General features: G+C 32.8%; 1 protein-coding gene and 1 long non-coding RNA gene across 3 annotated transcripts; one reads left to right on the top strand and one right to left on the bottom strand.

The window, feature by feature from the left end:
- Positions 1-428: 428 nt before the first annotated feature.
- Positions 429-14,053, top strand: LOC145141281 (uncharacterized). Of its 2 annotated transcripts, XM_079074577.1 has the most exons (9): positions 429-873; positions 1,483-1,914; positions 2,226-2,465; positions 2,569-2,785; positions 2,960-3,195; positions 3,291-4,010; positions 4,470-4,884; positions 4,953-5,154; positions 5,292-5,639. In XM_079074577.1, the coding sequence occupies exons 1-8, from the start codon at positions 433-435 to the stop codon at positions 5,120-5,122; spliced, it is 2,871 nt and encodes a 956-aa protein (XP_078930703.1). In that variant the 5' UTR covers positions 429-432; the 3' UTR covers positions 5,123-5,154; positions 5,292-5,639. The 2 variants fall into 2 exon arrangements, 1 of the variants encoding a protein (XP_078930703.1); XR_013722564.1 differs by lacking the exons at positions 429-873; positions 1,483-1,914; positions 2,226-2,465; ... (4 more) ...; positions 4,953-5,154; positions 5,292-5,639 and adding exons at positions 9,529-9,807; positions 9,889-9,994; positions 10,070-10,266; ... (1 more) ...; positions 11,155-11,263; positions 11,823-14,053.
- Positions 14,054-15,449: 1,396 nt separating this feature from the next.
- On the bottom strand, positions 15,450-18,403 carry LOC145141282 (uncharacterized). Its single transcript, XR_013722565.1, has 2 exons — positions 18,101-18,403; positions 15,450-15,608 (listed from the first exon to the last, which is right to left on the bottom strand). It is a non-coding gene; the product is annotated as an uncharacterized LOC145141282 (long non-coding RNA).
- Positions 18,404-18,729: the final 326 nt, after the last annotated feature.

The raw sequence follows: 18,729 nt of genomic DNA, 5'->3' as shown, positions 1-18,729 counted from the left end.
TATTATTTTTGTGGTATCGAAACAAATTTTAGAAAGAAAAACAGTTGTATTGACGTCCGTGAGATACAATAAGTTAAAAAATAACTTTTTTTTTACCCTGAAAAGAAAGGGTGATGTAGTTAGGAAAAAGAATCATATTTGTTAATATTTATTTATAAAATATCATTTAAATAATTATAAAATTAATAGAGATGATTAGTTGGAATTAATAAGCAATAATAATATAATAATTAAATTATAAATTTAATGAAAATAATTAGTCAGATGATCATAAGATAACAAGATAATGATAAAAAAAGGCTATAAAATAAAAATAAAAATAAAAATAAAAAAATAATATAATAGAGTAGACAAAAGATGTTTTTAATGTCCAAGGAGCTTTCAAAATTAGTTCTCCTCCACGTAGGTTTTCACACGCGTAGCTTGCTATCCATGCCGTACACCTTATTTAAAACCCACCGCGCAACAATCCTTCGCACAAAACAGCGATCTAACAATTTACGATTTCTTTCAGTTTCTTTGATCATGACAACATTCTCAAGAAACTTTGTTTTCTTCTTCTTCTTTCTCTTAGCGTTCTTCTTTCTCTCAGCGTCTTCGCAGACCAACGCCTTCAACCGCACAATTACCACCGCCTTCAACCGCACAATCACCACCACCTTCAACCACACAGTCAACTGTTTTGATTGTGTGGACGATGTCTATTCTCTGGATATTTCTCTATATCCGATTCCGATTCATGTAGTTTTATTGGGTTTCTTTATCGGTTCTTTTTCTTATGTTTTTTCTTTTTTCTTTAAACAGGATTGCTCGACAAGTTCTGAGTTGCCCAAGCGTGTCCATGATGAGATGATGTTTGATTTTCTTTACTCTGTAAGTATAGCTATTTTTCAGACTCACTCTTTTTAAAATATGTATTTATTTTATTACTCTTAAGTCGAGTTTCGAAAACTTTAATGTTTCTAACTATTGCATTGTACTTTGGAGATTGACTTTCCTGTTGTTTTTCAAATTCTTGCTATAACATCAACCTACTTCTTCTTAAAATATAAATATGGGTTTATGTGATTATTTTACATTTTAATTTTAAAGAATTGGTATCTGAATTGAACTAGTTATATAATTATATTTTGCAATGGTGTTTTTGGATAAAAAAGAAAAGGAATCGGCTAGTGGAACTGGGCTTTATGCAATTTGATACAATGGATAATAGAAATGTACTTTGTTACTTGTTTCCTCTGTCTATATATTACCATTTCTGATTTAATCTCGGTTATAGCAGTGGACTTTGTTATTTCTGTTTTTATAACAGATTTGATAAGGCATTTTGTTATCTCTATTGGTAAAAGGGTTGTTGAAAGGCGTGATTTTAATGGAGTTTTTCATGGTTATTGCAATATAATTCATGGTTACTGAAATTGGACGAAATATATATAACCCATTTCTAACAATGTTTCTTTTATGTGTTTTTTTCTTTTACAGCCAAAAAATGAAGATTTCTTGGATCTTGATGAACTGGATATCTCCCAGTCCCAATCAATTGATGATGACAAGCGAGTTCATGGTGGGATGTTGTTCCCTTTTCTAGAAGGGAAAGACCTTCAATCTACAGAGAACCCAATGGTGGAGGAGGATGGTCTGCTTTCCAAGAACAGAAAGCTGGACGGATTTTTGGGACGGGAATGTAATTCTGCTTCATCAACAATAGATCATAAGTCCAGTGGTGAACAGCAGTTAGTGATGGAGAATGTAAAATCAAACCAATCAAAAGCTGCAAGGGCAAATTCTCATGATGAGTGTGCAAAAGATGAGATGATGAACATAAATGAGAACTCAAAGGAGGAGGATGTTGAGCACAACCACCCTAAGGTTTCCCTATGTGATGCTGCTGCTGCTGCTGCTATTCTTTCAGAGGTAAAGTATATCACCCAAAACTTGCATTTCAAAACTTATACATACTCATGATATGTAGGCATCCCTTACATATCCAATACCATGTAATGTAATATGCTTTTCTTTTCTCATTAGGGTAACATACTTGCAAAACCACCACAAAACATTCCATTTTCACACATCCCTGATCTTAATACATGTATTACTTTCTGAATTGTTCATAACAAGAACTGGGGAGGTTTAGCAAGAAAAAAACAGTTTTATTCAATCAAAATTAGGGTGTACAAAGTAGAAATCTACATTATTCATGCCATATCTGTCTTTTCTGATAGGTTGATATTCAGGATGAAAATGCTGGTGGTGATTTTACAACTGTCTCCCTTGCTTCAAGTTCATGTTTATCCAAACAAGGAGACAAGGATTTTGCTACGTGGCCACATAGGAATGTTGAAGACCAAATCTCCATCTCCCAGTCCCAATCAGATGACATTATTCAGAGCCGAGTTGATGATGAGATGTTGTTTGGTTTTCTAAAAAGGAAAAATTCATTGCATGAGCTTCAAGCTATAGAGGTATGAATGTTCTAGTTATGTCAAGGGAATTTTTATTGATACCATTTCCTTTGCTTTATTTAACTTCTTTCTGCTGAATTTTCTTATGCATTATTCTTCACAGCCAACATTTACTGAAGTGGAACACGAACAATCTGGACCTACTTGGATCAAAAGTGCAGCTTCTGAATCTGATCAAACACGCATTGATGGTGGAGTAGAGTTTGAAACTCTGGAATTGCCAATCGACTGCAAATCTGCTAGAGGTTCAAGTCAACAAACTAGCGGGATAAACAAGTCCTTAGAACTGGGCATCTCTGCTTCTTACAATCCAAAAGAAGGTATTGGTGCACTTTGTTATTCTATTGTTGCAATGCAGTTTATTTAATTTCTAGGGTTTACAGTTTATTTTTATGAAATATGAGAGATGACAGTTATTTTGGGTTAGTTTTTAAAGTCTACTTGATCATTTATTTATACTCTAGTCTACTAATGGGTTGTGGATTTGGTTGCAGGAATGGAAGTCAATGGGAAGGATGATGATTTGAAGACACCACTTCTGAATCCCTCTGATGCTGTTGCAGTTGATAGTAAATCAGTCCATAGTGTCAATCAAGGGATTAAAACCATTACATTCAAAATAGGTGGAATAGAATATGCATCATGCTCATCATCCAATGAGTCTTTACTTCTGGATCTCAATGGTGTGTCACCACTTCAAGGCCAGGGTGTAGTTCCAGAACTTGTTGATGTAAGCTCCCATTGTTACCTCTTTTGTGTTTCTTGTCATATTTTAGAGAACAAAGACATTTTTTAGCAAAAGTATAATGATGTTCATGTTTTCAGGTAAAAGCAATCAAAGAAACTATTGAAGATGCAGGCTTTGAAGTAAATTCTAAAAAGATGTTGGATCCTGTCACCATGTGCCCTAGGGAATCAGATGGTTTAGCCTTAAACCAATCTTCTGAGTGCTGTATTCTTGTTAAACCTAAGCAACTGAAGTTTGATGAAATGGATGGATGCGATTCAAATAAAGTTACTAGTCTGCTTTCCAGGATTAGAGAACTGTTGGGCAATCCCTCAATGAATATGGATTCTGCTTCATTAAAAGATGATAAAACCAGTGAGCAGCAGTCAATCCAGATCCAGTTGAAGTCTGCAATGATACGTTCTCATGAGGATTTTGATGCGTGTACAAGTACAGAGACAAAACCTAAGCAACTGAAGTTTGATGAAATGGATGGATGCGATTCAAATAAAGTTACTAGTCTGCTTTCCAGGATTAGAGAACTGTTGGGCAATCCCTCAATGAATATGGATTCTGCTTCATTAAAAGATGATAAATCCAGTGAGCAGCAGTCAATCCAGATCCAGTTGAAGTCTGCAATGATACGTTCTCATGAGGATTTTGATGCGTGTACAAGTACAGAGACAATGAATATCGATTTGGACTTGGATCTGAATCCATTGGTGGAGGAGAGTCTGCTTCCCAAGAACAGAATGGTGGAGGATGTTGAGCACAACCCTATGGTTTCCCTGCATGATGATGCTGCTGTTTACTGTGAGGTAAATGTCACTTCTCAAAGAACCCACCAAAATATGCCTTTCAAAACTTATACATACTCATGATATGTAGGATTTGTACTTGGTTTAAACATTAAATCCATTCCCTTTAGTTTTTTTTTTCTTCAACAAACAGTTTAGCATGCATTGAGGTTTCTCATCATAATCTACCTTTTTACCCCAAATTTACAAACCCTGTTTGCATTCCAACCATCAAGAATGTAACTGGAAACCCATTCCATTGAGATGTTACTTGAAATTGGACAGAATATATGTATATAACCCATTTCTAAATATCAGTATAAGATATACCAAACATGGATGGATATATTCCTTTACATATCCAATACCAGGAGTAATATGCTTTTCTTTTCTCATTATGTCAAGTGAAGTTGTAATAGCATTTCCCTTCTTTTATTTAACATTTTTCTCCTGATTTTTCTTATGCATTATTCTACACAGCCAGCATTTACTGAAGTGGAAAGTGAGGCTTCTGAATATGATGATGTTGGTTTTACTGTGGTTGACTATGATGAAACTGTTACACCAGTTTCCAAGTGTTCATCTACTCAACATCAAGTTGAAGACTTTTATTATGAGGATATGGATATTTCAACTAGCGCTGATTATGAGGATATGGATATTTCAACTAGCGCTGATTATGATTCGGTGACCATAGCGGATTATTCTTATCCAACACAGCAGCAAACTGACGATTCGCTTCCCTTTAATTGGCAAACAAAGCATTTTTGTTCATCTCCTGTTGATTTGGGAAATCTCTGGGACAGGTCAACATCGACTTCAGAGGGGGATTTAACACCAAACATCACATCATTTGTTCCACATCCACAAAAACAAGCAGCTGCAGTTTGGCCAGGTAGTTAAAATTTTCTCTATTCCAAAGTTTGAATTACCAAAAAATGACATTGTTTTTTGTCTTTGAAGGTAGGAGAGGAGACATTAAAGTGAAGGCGTTAGTGGCAGCTAAGGCTGCAAAAATACGCCAAGAAAAACAGGAGAATGAGAGGAACAGGAAGAAAGAAGCATTTCGGATGGAGATAGCGAGGCGCAAAAAAAAAAGCAGGAGGAAATGGTTCCAAGAGGCGTCTCTCTGAAGATGGAACATCCACAAAAAGAAAATCATGTAGTAAGTTATTCCATTAGCACTTAAGCTTTGTTCTTTTTTCATTAAGTCAAAAAAAAAAAGAAAAGAATATGGTCATGAATTTATAGTTTAGTCATTTCTTAGTTGAAAGTTAACAACAAATGAACATGTGAATGCAGATGGTCAATTTCGAATTGTTTGGATTTTTTTTTAAATTTGTGATGAAATGGCTTGCCCTCCTTTGCAACAAGTTGGCAGATGGTTATATAATTTGGGTATAAGGTCCTTCAAAGTAGTTTATTAGGAAAAACATTTGATCCTAGACTTTGTAGAACATACAACAATAGAAAACTAGGATTTTGTATACTCATGCTCCAATGAAGCAGAATGTCACAGCAATTCGGCTCTAAGGCTGAAGCCAGGAAGATATCAAAAAAAAATTAACACGGGAATATTGGTGACTTTAGTTGTTTGATAATAGATGCTGCATTGCATGCATGTCGTTCAGAGTTTAATAAAGAGGTAAATGTAGAAATTTCATCTATTAAATTACTATATTTTAGTTCCTTAAACTTAAATACCAACTAATCGTCGACTTGCAAAAATCGAGGGAAAAAATTGAGGTAAAGGAAGGATGACAAGAATTCTGCTCCAGTCCTGTTGAAGATGTTACATCCACAAAAAGAAAACCACATACATAGTAAGTAAGTTATTCCTTCCAGTAGCAGTTAAGTTTTGTTCTTTTTGCATCAAGTCAAAAAAAGTAAAGAAAATGGTCATGAATTTGTAAATTTCTGTGATTACAGTATTAGCAGAAAAGAGTGGGGAATTTTGAGCAACAGTTAACCAATCATTCTGTTGTTACTACTCCTAAAGGTACAATTTCAAGATCCGTACTTTACGATTAAGCATAATTCTTCATTTCTGTTAGAAAAAGGGTCATTACCATCATTTTTATATCTAATGAAAGAATTGACAATGATATGTAGCAACAATGAACAATTCTTATGCATCCATTCCATGTGAACAAAAGAGTCTATTAAATGAAGCTAAGAGCATTAACTTTTTAAGTGTTGTTTCTTTTCTACTTAATGAGAACACGGAATAAACTACATGGGTATTTCTTTTTTAACTCAATGCAAAAAGAATGACTTAATAAACACATGTAATGTAATGTAATGTGTATACATTAACGCTAATCCTCAATCATCTGTCCCAGATTTAGGAATGCGATCGTTCTGATTATTTTGTTTAATATGGCATTGTCTAGGACTATTCTATAAGTTTCAAATTTTATGTTGCTATTATCAGTAACCAACATTGCCAATATTGGTACTTGGTAGTGAGAGTAAAGTATGTTGCTTGCTGTTCCCTGCAACTAATACTATTTACTTTTTTTTTTTTTTAATTACAGAGGACCCCAACCGGATTAATCAACCTCCGGGCCCGTTTGTCCACCTGGCTGATCACTCCTCCCGTATGGACACTAGGCCATGAAAGCTGCATAAAAAAAGGTCACGTGTCATTTCTTATCATCTGTATGTTATATGCTGCTGCTTTGATAATATGAAAAGGGTTAGGCTAGGCTTAAATTGTTAAAATATGTTTCTTAGTAGGTAGGAAAAAAGATTACCATTTTGCCCTTGCAAGTTTCAAACTAACTGGCATTGAGAGTTTTGTTTTTTACAATCACTTCTAATTGGGGTAGAAAATTACCATTATGCCCTTGCAAGTTTCAGCTGCCAAGAAAACTAACTGGCTGGCACTGAGTTGTTTTTTTTCTTCAATATTTAGCTTGCAGTTAATTTTTTTTATATAATTTTGATTTTTTTGTTGCAGTAGCAGTGTACAAACATGGAAGAAGGAGGGGAGGTCTAGGGTTGGATTCAAATGAAAATTTTTGTTTCTTATGCAGTAAGTATGATTTCTTCAGTTGATTATTTACTCCTTGAGTTTTATTGTCATGTTAAAGTATGGATTTGAATTATGAAAAGTTGTGCACGAGAAAGCAAAATTGCAGGTAATAATGTACTTTATTTAATTAAAGTCCTCTTGCTTATTATTTGTCTCTTTTAAATTCTTCTGTTGGTTGGTTATTCCTAGCAGCTGGGTATGTTTAATAATTTTTAAACCGACTCAGAAACATTTGATTTGATTTCATTGTTTCAGGACATACATAGAGTTATCGAAGGAGATAAATGAATGAATCTTTCAAGAAATCATCTCAAAACTACCTTCCAGAATCTAATCTAGATAAGTGTCCATGTCCTAGCAACTAAGTTGGGTATGGTATGTTTAATAATTTTTAAAATTTTAATCTGACTCAGAAACATTTGATTTTGTTGTTTCAGGACATACATAGAGATATCAAAGGAGATAAATGAATGAATCTTTCAAGGAATTATCTCTAAACAACAGATTCAAGCGAGACCTATACCCTGTAGCTTTATGATAATTTCTCTATCGAATGGAAATAAAAGAGAATGAAGTTGCTTATTGTGGCAGGAGCGGTATCTTTTTTTTTTTTTTTTTTTGAATTCCGAGGAAGGGAAAAGAGGGAAGAAATGGGTTGAAAAAAACGTGAATCTCAATTTGAGATTTATTTTCCCTGATTTTGTATCGCCTCATCGACTGGCCTGTTGTGGCCATTGGTAATTTTCTCTTCTCACTATCCTCTGTGGATTGCCCTCCCTACTTTTCATCTTAAAGTAAATTCACATGTGTTACATATTATAGATGATTTTATGACGTTCAAATTTTAGTGGATAAAAGTTTAATACAATTTTCCAGATATATGTTTCCCCCCTTTTGCTACATACATGCTAGGATCGATTGAGAGAAATATGAATTGATTATTCATTAAGAATGTTTGTAAGTGTTCATTTAGGATACCCTCTGTCCTGATCATCTGTTTCTATGAATAGAAGGTTCCACTTAAAATGATAGGAAATGGGTATTGCTGGGCCCAAATACCATTTAAGCAAGAGTTTTATAGGTTTTGTCTAGAAGGCCCAGTAAAGGGCAAAACCGGAAATTCACCTAGGTGGGCTAGGATTATAATAAATAGAGAGAAAGGTCACAGTAGAGGGATGTCTAGAGAAATTGGTAGTGTAATCTTAAGCTTTCGGTTTAGAGAGAGGGAGATTCCCTGGGCAATCTTTTAGATTGTGTTAATCGTGTAATCAATTAGTCAATTTCATCATCTTCTTTCTTTTCAATCTTTCAGAGGTTTGATCCTATTTCATCAAACCCTAATTTCTGTTCTTCATCAGACATGCATAGAGTTATCGAAGGAGATAAATGAATGAATCTTTCAAGAAATCATCTCAAAACTACCTTCCAGAATCTAATCTAGATAAGTGTCCATGTCCTAGCAACTAAGTTGGGTATGGTATATTTAATCATTTTTAAAATTTTAACATTTGATTTTGTTGTTTCAGGACATACGTAGAGATATCAAAGGAGATAAATCATAAATTTTCAAGAAATTGACAAAACTACCTTCCAGAATCTAATCTAGATAAGTGTCCATGTCCTAGCAAAAATAGCAACTAATAATTTTGTTAAATTTTAATCTGATGCTTAAATTGTTAATTGAATGTAGGTACTGTTCCACTAATAGAATAGAGGTCCACCTTCCCCTTCCACATGAATTATTGGTGAGTTCCTAATTTCAATCGGTTTGTAATACATTCTACTAATAGTCTATCAATTCGATTCTGCCCTAGTCTGTAATATCACAATGCAATGCCTTATTAAAGAAAAAAAATCAAACAACTATAAACCATCTACCTTTCTATTTCAAAAAACTCCCTAAAATTTAACTAGTACAAAACAATTAAGCAAAATCTACAAGTAACCAATGCTTTGTTTTTGATTGATGCTAGTCAAATCTTCTGCTCCCGCGTCAAACATGACAAAAAGTAACATCTTTTTGTCTGTACGTTTCTGTTTTTTTTTTTTTTTTCATTATAATATTATATATTTTATAGGGAGTTACTATTATTTTGTAGAGATGGAAGGAGTGTTTGAGAGTAAAAAGAGGAAGGAAGCTGCACACAACACATTACGCATTCATGGGATTTCATTGGTCTTGGAGAAGAAGAAACCAAACCAACGGAATTTTCCACAGAGGAGCAAGTTAAGTTGGTTTCATTTCTGATTTTGTAACTAACTCTCTGTTTATGGTTTTTGAAATGATCAACATCTTTTATTTATTTTGTAATTAAGATTTAGATGTTGGATTTTATGATAGGAATCCCCAAGTTTTAGCCATGCCCCCTGTGCCACCGGAATCGGAATGGAAAGCAATCTGGGGAAGCATTCAACGCCACAAATTGCAACAGGTTTTCTTCAATCAATTCCATATGGGCTTGCTTTAGCTTTTAAGTGGATAATCCAATCCCTAAATGAATGTTTTTGTCGAAATTCATTTGATTTATTTCTAATATAATAATTAAAAATGATGCAGAAAGTTTATCGCTTGCTTCAAAGGTTATATTTTCTTACTTCTTTCATCCAACATATAGATTATTATTAAAGAATCTGAATAATTTTGTAAAAAATGTGAAAATATGATTTAAAAAAATAAACCCTTTTCTTTAGGAGGGCATGGGTTAAGTGTTGTTCCACCACAAATGTTGATCTTAATTTCAAGAAACACAATTGAAGATCTACCTGTTGAACTTTCTTCATGTGCTTCCCTCGCCCACTTTTTAATCCAAATATGAAAAGTATCAGTGGTAATTAATTATTAAAGGATTATTGTTCTTGCAGACTTTGATTTTGATTTTATCAAGGAACAAGTGCAATCTTGAAGTCACTTCAACATCTAGTGTTTGTGTGTGTGTGTTTAAAACTCGATAGTAATCGACTTAGACAGGTAAATTAGACTTTTTAAAGTGAATAATAATATTGGTCATTTTTCGTATGTTATCTCATTCTCCTTCATTTGTAGATTCCATCAGATGGGTTTGAAGCTCTACTAAATGGTGTCTGTGTCTGTGTCTGTGGTTACACCACACCACACCAATATTGCATTGCAGGTTTGGAAAGAACACTGTTCCTCTTCATTTTACTACTTTTCCATCCAAATCCAAATCCAAATCTTCACCTTACCGATGAAGTAGATTAAAAGCAAAACTGCAAAAAATGGTATTTATTTTTTCCGAGATTTACTCCAAACTAATCGAGACAAGGGTCCATGTCCTAGCAATAACAATTGGGTGTGATATGTTTAATAATTTTTAAAATATTAATCTGACTCAAAAACATGTGATTACATTGTTTCAGGACATACATAGAGATAGAGTTATCAAAGGAGATAAATGAATCAATCTTTCAAAAAATCATCTGACAAAACTACCTTCCAGAATCTAATCTAGATAAGTGTCCATGTCCATGTCCATGTCCTAGCAACTAAGTTGGGTATGGTATGTTTAATAATTTTTTAAATTTTAATCTGACTCAGAAACATTTGATTTCATGGTTTCAGGACATACATAGAGTTATCAAAGGGAGATAAATGAATCAATCTTTCAAAAAATCATCTCAAGTTTTGACAAAAATACCTTCCAGAATCTAATCTAGATAAGTGTCCATGTCCTATCCACTAAGTTGGGTATGGTATGTTTAATAATTTTTAAGATTTTAATCTGACTCCAAACATTTGATTTGATTTCATTGTTATTTGAATGTAGGTATTGTTCCATAAATAGAGGTCTGCCTTCCCCTTCCACATGAATTATCGGTGGGTTCCTAATTTCAATCAATTTGTAATGTTTGTGGATCAAATGATCAATTGAGTTGAGGGGTACCCTTGACCTGTTTTTTTTTTTTTTTTTTTTTTTTTTTTTTTTTTTTTTTTTTAATATCAATCCAAGAACTGAATTGTTATGATAATAGAATATGTTTGTCAATTAATTAAAAGAAATAATAGAAAAAGACAATATTGACCCATGTGGTTGATTTTAGATTTTTACTTTTAATAAGTGTATGATATGACCCTCACATGACATGTATGTTTTCTTCATTCTTTTTCAGTAAATAAGAAGAAAGGCTCCGCTCATCGTTTGTGTTTCAAGCTTACAACAAGATCTCTGTTGAAGCTGATGTATCTCCGTTCTTTCCTCTCTACATCAACAATATGAAGGTAACAAAGTAAATAATGCATCTTTTTTTTTCTCTATAAAAAAGAGTTTCATCTTTGTTATTTCTACTTTAAGCCAGAAAGAAACCCTCAACTCAAATATAGCTAGCAATTTATGTACTTTCAGTCGTTGTATATTTAATTTGGCAAATACTATTGTAGAATTAATGAGTTGGCTAAAAGAAGGCATGGATTGCATTTTGGTATTTTGGAAGAAGGGGAGTAATAGTAATGTGGATGCCATTCCTATTCCTACCAAGTTTTTAACAAATTATTATGTTTATGAATTATAATGTTACTATTAATAATAAATAAATATTAAGGAAGGGTTAGTTGCAAGTAATAATGTTTTAGGTTGTTAAGAGGAAATTTAAATTAATAGCAATTTACTTTCCCGTTTATAGGAACATACTTACTTTCAGCATATAAAAGCAATGCAACATTGGTTATTAATAATTAAACTAAGTAGCTTGCTATTAATTTATGAGTACCCACCCTCCCTTAAGTCATTTACAATAAAGGTGGCTACTTTTTAACTTTATTGCACTTGAAATTATTACAGGGCTCTCCTTTGTGTACACCAATATTGCATTGCAGGTACGGAAAGAACACTGTTCCTCTTCATTTTACTACTTTTCCATCCAAATCCAAATCTTCACCTTGTCAATCAGGTACATTCAAGACAAAACTGCAAAAATGCTCCCTATGTTTGTATGTGGTTTTGGTCCCTGTCCAAACTCAAGACAATTATTATTTAATTTAGAAAAGGGGCACACACACGAACCAAAAAATAACAGCACCCACCAATGCCATCATCTTCCTCCCTTGACCTGTTATCACCATCACAACCATTTTCCTTCAGAATTTTCACAAAACAAAAGTCGAATCTTCGTGAACTTGTGAGGGTTCAACATACACACACACAACCAAAACCTTGTCATTTGCGGACAGAAACACAACACAAAATTAAACACACACACCAAAAACCTTTTCATTCAGAACAGAACAGAAGAGGGACGACAAAGATGATTATGCAAGGGAGGTCAAACCCACAGACTGACATAATCTTTTTGGATCCACCATTGACGTTGTTGTTGCATCCTCCCACTTCCAGATAGATGTATATGCGTATGCATATCAACCCCTCTTCCTTCGTTGTCATCCACAGATGCAACGATTTCTTTCTGGGTTTTTTCTCGACAATGTTTCTGGCTTTTTATTTGAGATATTCTTGTTTTGGGACCTGTTTTTTGATTCAACCCACAAATCAAAAATCAAGAGACACACACACACACACGCACAGAGGATTTTTATTTTTTATTTTTTTATTTTTTTTTAAATTAAATAATAAGAATACAAAGAAATTAAAAAAAAAATCGCTTAAGGGTATATTTGTCATTAAAAAAATGCCCTTCCTTTGGGGTTTTTGTTCGTCTACAACCCAAACAACAGGGATCGGAATCTTTATGCTTTGCTATTGAATTTCCCGCTTTTGATGCTAGTGCAGACCTTTTACCAAGACTTGATGGGGTTACATGTTCAAAGTAGAAGCATATATTAATTCTTATTGTTACCTGTTAATCACATTCACATTTGAGGATCATTTCTCAACTCACTGTTTTTTTTTATAATCAACATAATTTCCATAGCTCTTTTGTTACAAAAATTTATACGGAACTAAATTATGTTGCCACTTTGCTACAGAATGAAACTTCATAACTATTTTACCCTGTTTTTTTTTTTTTTTTTAATATATGTAATTCTTTTTGTTTTAATTTTGAATAATGGAAAACACACCCCGCATTTACCATAACCCCACTTCCCATCTCGGTTTCACCTAAGCTTTCTATTTGAACAAGTAAATAAGAATGTTCATTGTTTTATTTGTTAATAAATATAAATATAAATATAAATTTTTATTATATTATTTAATTTAACAATAAAACCACATACCTATGAATCATGCATTTTCTCAACCTAAACTTATTAATACATCCGGATTCAGCTTCATTGAAATTTTCATATTCAATGGGAAAAAATGCATATCTTTTGTCAAACAAAAATAGGTGGAACAAGATGGGGCTATTGACTTGCATTCCGCTCGTCTGGAAAAAAAAAAGACAGTAAATGCCCTTGAAAACATTGGACTTGATCGAGACTCATGTCAATGGGACAAAACTAGCAATTTTTTGTCCCAAGCAGAAAGGTGGGACAAAAGACGTTAATGCCCTTTTCATCCTCATAATCAAAAATATCCTTAGAAATATTAACTGTATAAAAATTGCAATATTTTTCCCACCTAAAAAGTTGAATCAAGTGGGACAGAAACTCAGGTATTGATCTGTTGTTTTGTACAAAAGACATAAATGCCCTTTTGATTCAAAATATCCCTAGAAATGTTCATGTCCCATGTAACAACCATACCATGACATTAGTGCTTGTAGCAACATATTTACAATATATGTTCCAACCAAAATGGTGAATTAAGCGGGACAGAAACTCGGGTCTTGATCTCTAGTTTGTGCAAAAGACGTAAATGCCCTATTGATTCAACATAACATGAAAGTAGTGTTGCAGTAACATATTTGAGTAATTATTCTGATTTGTAGACAGGAAAGGAAGCGTGAAGAACAGAGGAAATTTCATAATAGCTTTTATATACCGTACATTTTGTTGCTAACTTTTTAGTGCGTTATCACCTTTTAGCTTTTAAGATGTTCTTGTTTCTGAACTTATGTGGACCATATTTTGCATTTTTTTTATTTATGTTTATTTATTTATTGATTTTTTTAATTCCTTATATTTGAGAGAACCTGCACACATTCATCTAAGGTATGTGAAGAACTATAGAAATGGTAGATATCCTAAAGAGACTAGATGGTGGTTTCATGATGACAAAGTTTAAAACAAACATTTGAAAAATATGACTTGTTATTTACGAAGGTTTTTGTTAATTATATGTAAATATAATATATTGTATATTAGCTTAGTCAATACTATGTTACTAGAATTAAGGTTAGTTCCTGTGTATAAGGCATATTTGATGTATCTGTATGTATATATTGCTGGGAATGAGATTAAAGTTCTTGAGAAAAACATTCTATTATGGTATCAGACGTCTAGGTTTTTACTGTCTATCAATCCCCATCTCATTCTCGTATCTTTTGCAAGCGCCCCTAGAATTCTATTTCTTCTTCTTTTCATCACCATGTCTGATAGCAAATCTTCCTTTCATCCTGCTCTTGTGGTGTCCAACATCCAAAATCATATCTCCATCATTCTCAAAATGGGGAATGTTCAGTATTCAACATGGGCTGAACTATTCAAGACCACTGCACACTCTCATAAGGTCCTTCGTCATATTATCCCTCCTCCAGTTCCGAAGGCCCTCATAACTGTAGAAGAAAAGGAATTATGGTCTACACTTGATACAACAGTCCTCTCATGGATTTATGCTACTATTTCTAGTGATCTCTTGCATACCATTATTGAACCAGATGCTACACCATTAGAAGCTTGGAATAGGTTACGAGACATACTCCAAAACAACAAGAATTCCTGTGTGGTTACTCTTGAAGCCGAAATCTCCAGTGCCAAAATGGAGAATTTTCCTAATGTTTTTGCCTATTGCCAACGACTCAAGTCTCTTGTTGGTCAACTAAAGAATGTTGGTGCTCCTGTATCAAAACTTCGTCTTGTCATCCAACTGGTTTCAGGTCTTACTAGGGCTTACAGAGGTGTCGACACTTTGATAAGGTAGAGTGATCATTTACCTCTCTTTTATCAGACTCGTTCTATGTTAACTCTTGAGGAAGCGGGTCTTGCTGAGGAGGCAACAACGGGAACGGATTTTGCCATGCTTACATCCTTGCAATCAGCGGATTCCTTGGATCCCAAGTCCACATCTGATCACACGTACATCAATATGTATTTATTTTTATTTTTTATCAATTATAATTAATACACAATTCATCATAAATATATAAAAATGTTGTTTCCTATTTCAAGTATGCAGATAATCTTAGAGTTCGTCAATAGCATACTTAAATATGATTTATTAATATAAATGAGTATTCTTATTCAAGTTTTAATCCGTATATCAGAGGTGTCACACCCCCAAACCGGAACGGCGGAAACGTTCGGGGCGGATGACGTCATGTACAGTATCACAACAATTGAATAATAGTAATTAAAGTACAACAACCATGATATTGATAATGTATAGTTTATACATCTGTGTTCAAATCAATGTATACTTGACACCAAAATGTATAGCAAAACTAAAAGACGTAACTCTATGAAGCTCCGTCTTCTCAAAACTTGAGTGGATACATGTTTTATTGATTCCCTGAGAATACAAGTGGTTTTGAAAAGAGTGTCAACAATTAAGTTGGTGAGTTAATTAGCATTTTTGTATGAGAAATCTGTCATTTGTTCCTTAAAAATGTAAGTGTTTTCTCCCAGAAAATCATATATTTTCTATTGTAAATGAATTGTAGTCTTAATACCCTAAGACCAAAACATGTAAATGTTGTTGTACTTTGAAATAGTATGATGTAGTTTTAATTCACATAAAACCATAAAATGAATGTTTCCAGAAGTGTAAGTTTCTATGTATTGAAAAATAGTATACTGTAGTTGTACTTGTATGAAACTCTGTGAATGTATGTGCTTGGATCCACTAGTTGTACTGTAAAATACTGTATTGTAGTTTTATTATTTAATAAAACTATGTGAACTTGTTTACGTATTCGTACACTAATCGTATTGTTCAATACCCAATTGTGAGTTATTATAACCATGCTTGATGACCTAAGATGGCCTGAATACGACGTTCTTCATGCATCAGAATCGGTACGACATTTGTCACCCCAGGCCTACCGGCCTAACTGTAGCTAACAGTTTAGGTGCGGGATTATCAGTCCCGTATAAATCTATACACAAGTATCACGTTCTCCCTCTAGGAGACTCTGGTTATAATTTCAGGTCTTTTGTGGGTACTTAGATAAGTACTTGAAGTGTGTCTCACAAAGCTATATTGACGGTTACGTGTAGAATAATGAAAAACTCTTTTGTAATGAATAAACTGTATGTATGTCTTATAAACTATACCTATTATAGTTTATATGTTTGTTTCCGTATTGTATCCCGAACTTAGTGAAATAGTACGTATGTTTCATAAACTATACATATTGTAGTTTAAACTGTATGTTCTGTTGAAATGAAAACATTTATATTTTTAACCACTTTGAATGTTTATAATCGTAAATCCTTGATAAAGATATTCTATGAAATTTAGACGTTTTTGTACAAACGATAATAAAATAAGTTGCGAAAATATACTTTTTGTTTAATGTGTTGAAATAATATATATATATATATATATATATATATATATATATATATATATATATATATAATTGAGATTGAAAAAGACAGTCGAATAAATGATTCTACCCAAAGCCCACAACCAAACAAGGAACAGGAAATAAGGCGGAATCACCAATTCTAAGCCCGTACAATCTTAATTATATATATATATATATATATATATATATATATATATATATATATATATATATATATATATGTGTTTAAATTAGTGAAATGATTAATATAAGTGTTAATTAACACTAGTTATGTATAAATACTTACAAGAAGTCTTTGGAATTAACTTGATATATTTGATTTCCTGGGAAAAAAAACTTGAAGATGTTCTTAAGGAAACTTGAAGATTTGAAGATGATCTGGGTAACTGCTTTGAAGATTTGAAGGGCTTCTATTGAGTTTTGAGAGAAAGTAGAGAGTTTTCGTAGGTGAGAATGTGTGAAATGGAATATGATTTCGGTTTTAATATATATATATATATATATATATATATATATATATATATATATATATATATATATATATATATATATATATGATGTGACATGCATTGGGAGGTGGAATTATCTAATTGGAATGTGTGCCACCGCCTAAAATTGGAGTTTTCGGCCTATCCATTTGGTGGGTGTCGAGACCACCAAATAAAAAAAACCTAAATACGACGACATACAAAAATGAATTGTAGTAGCGGTAATAGGGATCGAATCCATAGAGATTGGTTCGAATCAAATCTATGCATTCAGTTTTTACGAAATAAAAATATAAAATTATATGGGGGGTTTTCAAAATGTTAAATGCGATAAAAACTATTTTACCAAAAATAACTAAAATGGAAAAATACAAAATCTATAAAATAAAACGTTCCAATATTGGGTTAAATCACAAGTGCAACTATTTGACTAATCATGATAATTTTGTGGTGCAATGGGATTAATGGATACTAGTTTGGCTATAACAATCTAAGAAGCTTGAGATCACCTAAACTTTTCTTAGTTAATACAATGGTTAGAGAAGCTCATAACACATTTTCTTAGTTAAAGTCATAATTTCCATGAAGCATGTAATTAATGAAAATTAACTAGCATTAAGATTTAAAAGTCACCAAATCCAAGAGGAGTCAAAATGTTTTCACTACCATGTTGGAGAAAATATTTTCATGATTGTGTGAAAGAAAAACAATCACAAGAACCATTTGTTGCTTGTTAATTTGAAGATCTATTACGTAATCAAGAAATTAACCAACTAATTAAACATTCACATATCTAAACTCATGATTAAAGACATATGAACATAAATAAATGTTTTACTAGAAAATATTTTCATAGAATGCCATCAAAACCACACAAAACTATTCATAATCAATTAATTGCTCCATAGATTTACCCAATATTAAAAATATAAACTAACAACACATAATAATAATAATAACAATAAAAAGGATAAAAAATATACCAATACCGATTACGAAATGAAGATGATAAAGCTCTTTGAAATCGTCACTTCTTGTTGCTCCAAAAAACTTCATTCATAATCTAAGTATTAATACAAAAATCAACCTAACCTAATCTAATTAAAATGATAAATAACTCATTAACAAATTATGATTGTGAAATCATAAATGCAATGTTCCAAAAATAAGAAAAATAAATGAGGAATGAGAAAAAAAAAAGTGAGGAGTTAACACAGAAGAGAGTATGAACTCTCCACTTGCGTCGTCCCTTCTTTTTCTTTCCTGCCGGCGAATTGAAAATGTGATACCATTTCTTTCCTTTTACTTGCTGCGTTTTTGCCCTACCCTACATAAGAAAAACGGGCCAATTAAATTGTAATGGGCTGCTGAATAAATCACCAAAGTGGACTCATATTTGTGATCATGCGTATCTTTTCTTTCAAGCCCAAATAAAATATGATGATGCCTTTTTAATTATATTTTGGGCTGCAATAAAGATAATGGGCTGTTAAATAAGATGCTGGACAGCCTACTGTGCTTCTGTTCACAAGGCTAAAAACCATATCAAAACGGGTCGGAATCCACTCATTTTCGGTGAGATCGAAGAACAACGAGTTGGGAAGACGTCTGT

This window comes from Lactuca virosa, chromosome 9 (assembly GCF_052849685.1).
Source record: "Lactuca virosa cultivar CGN04683 chromosome 9, Lactuca_virosa_CGN04683_v6, whole genome shotgun sequence".
Taxonomy (NCBI): domain Eukaryota; kingdom Viridiplantae; phylum Streptophyta; class Magnoliopsida; order Asterales; family Asteraceae; genus Lactuca; species Lactuca virosa.
This window is presented reverse-complemented; position numbering and strand designations above follow the sequence as displayed.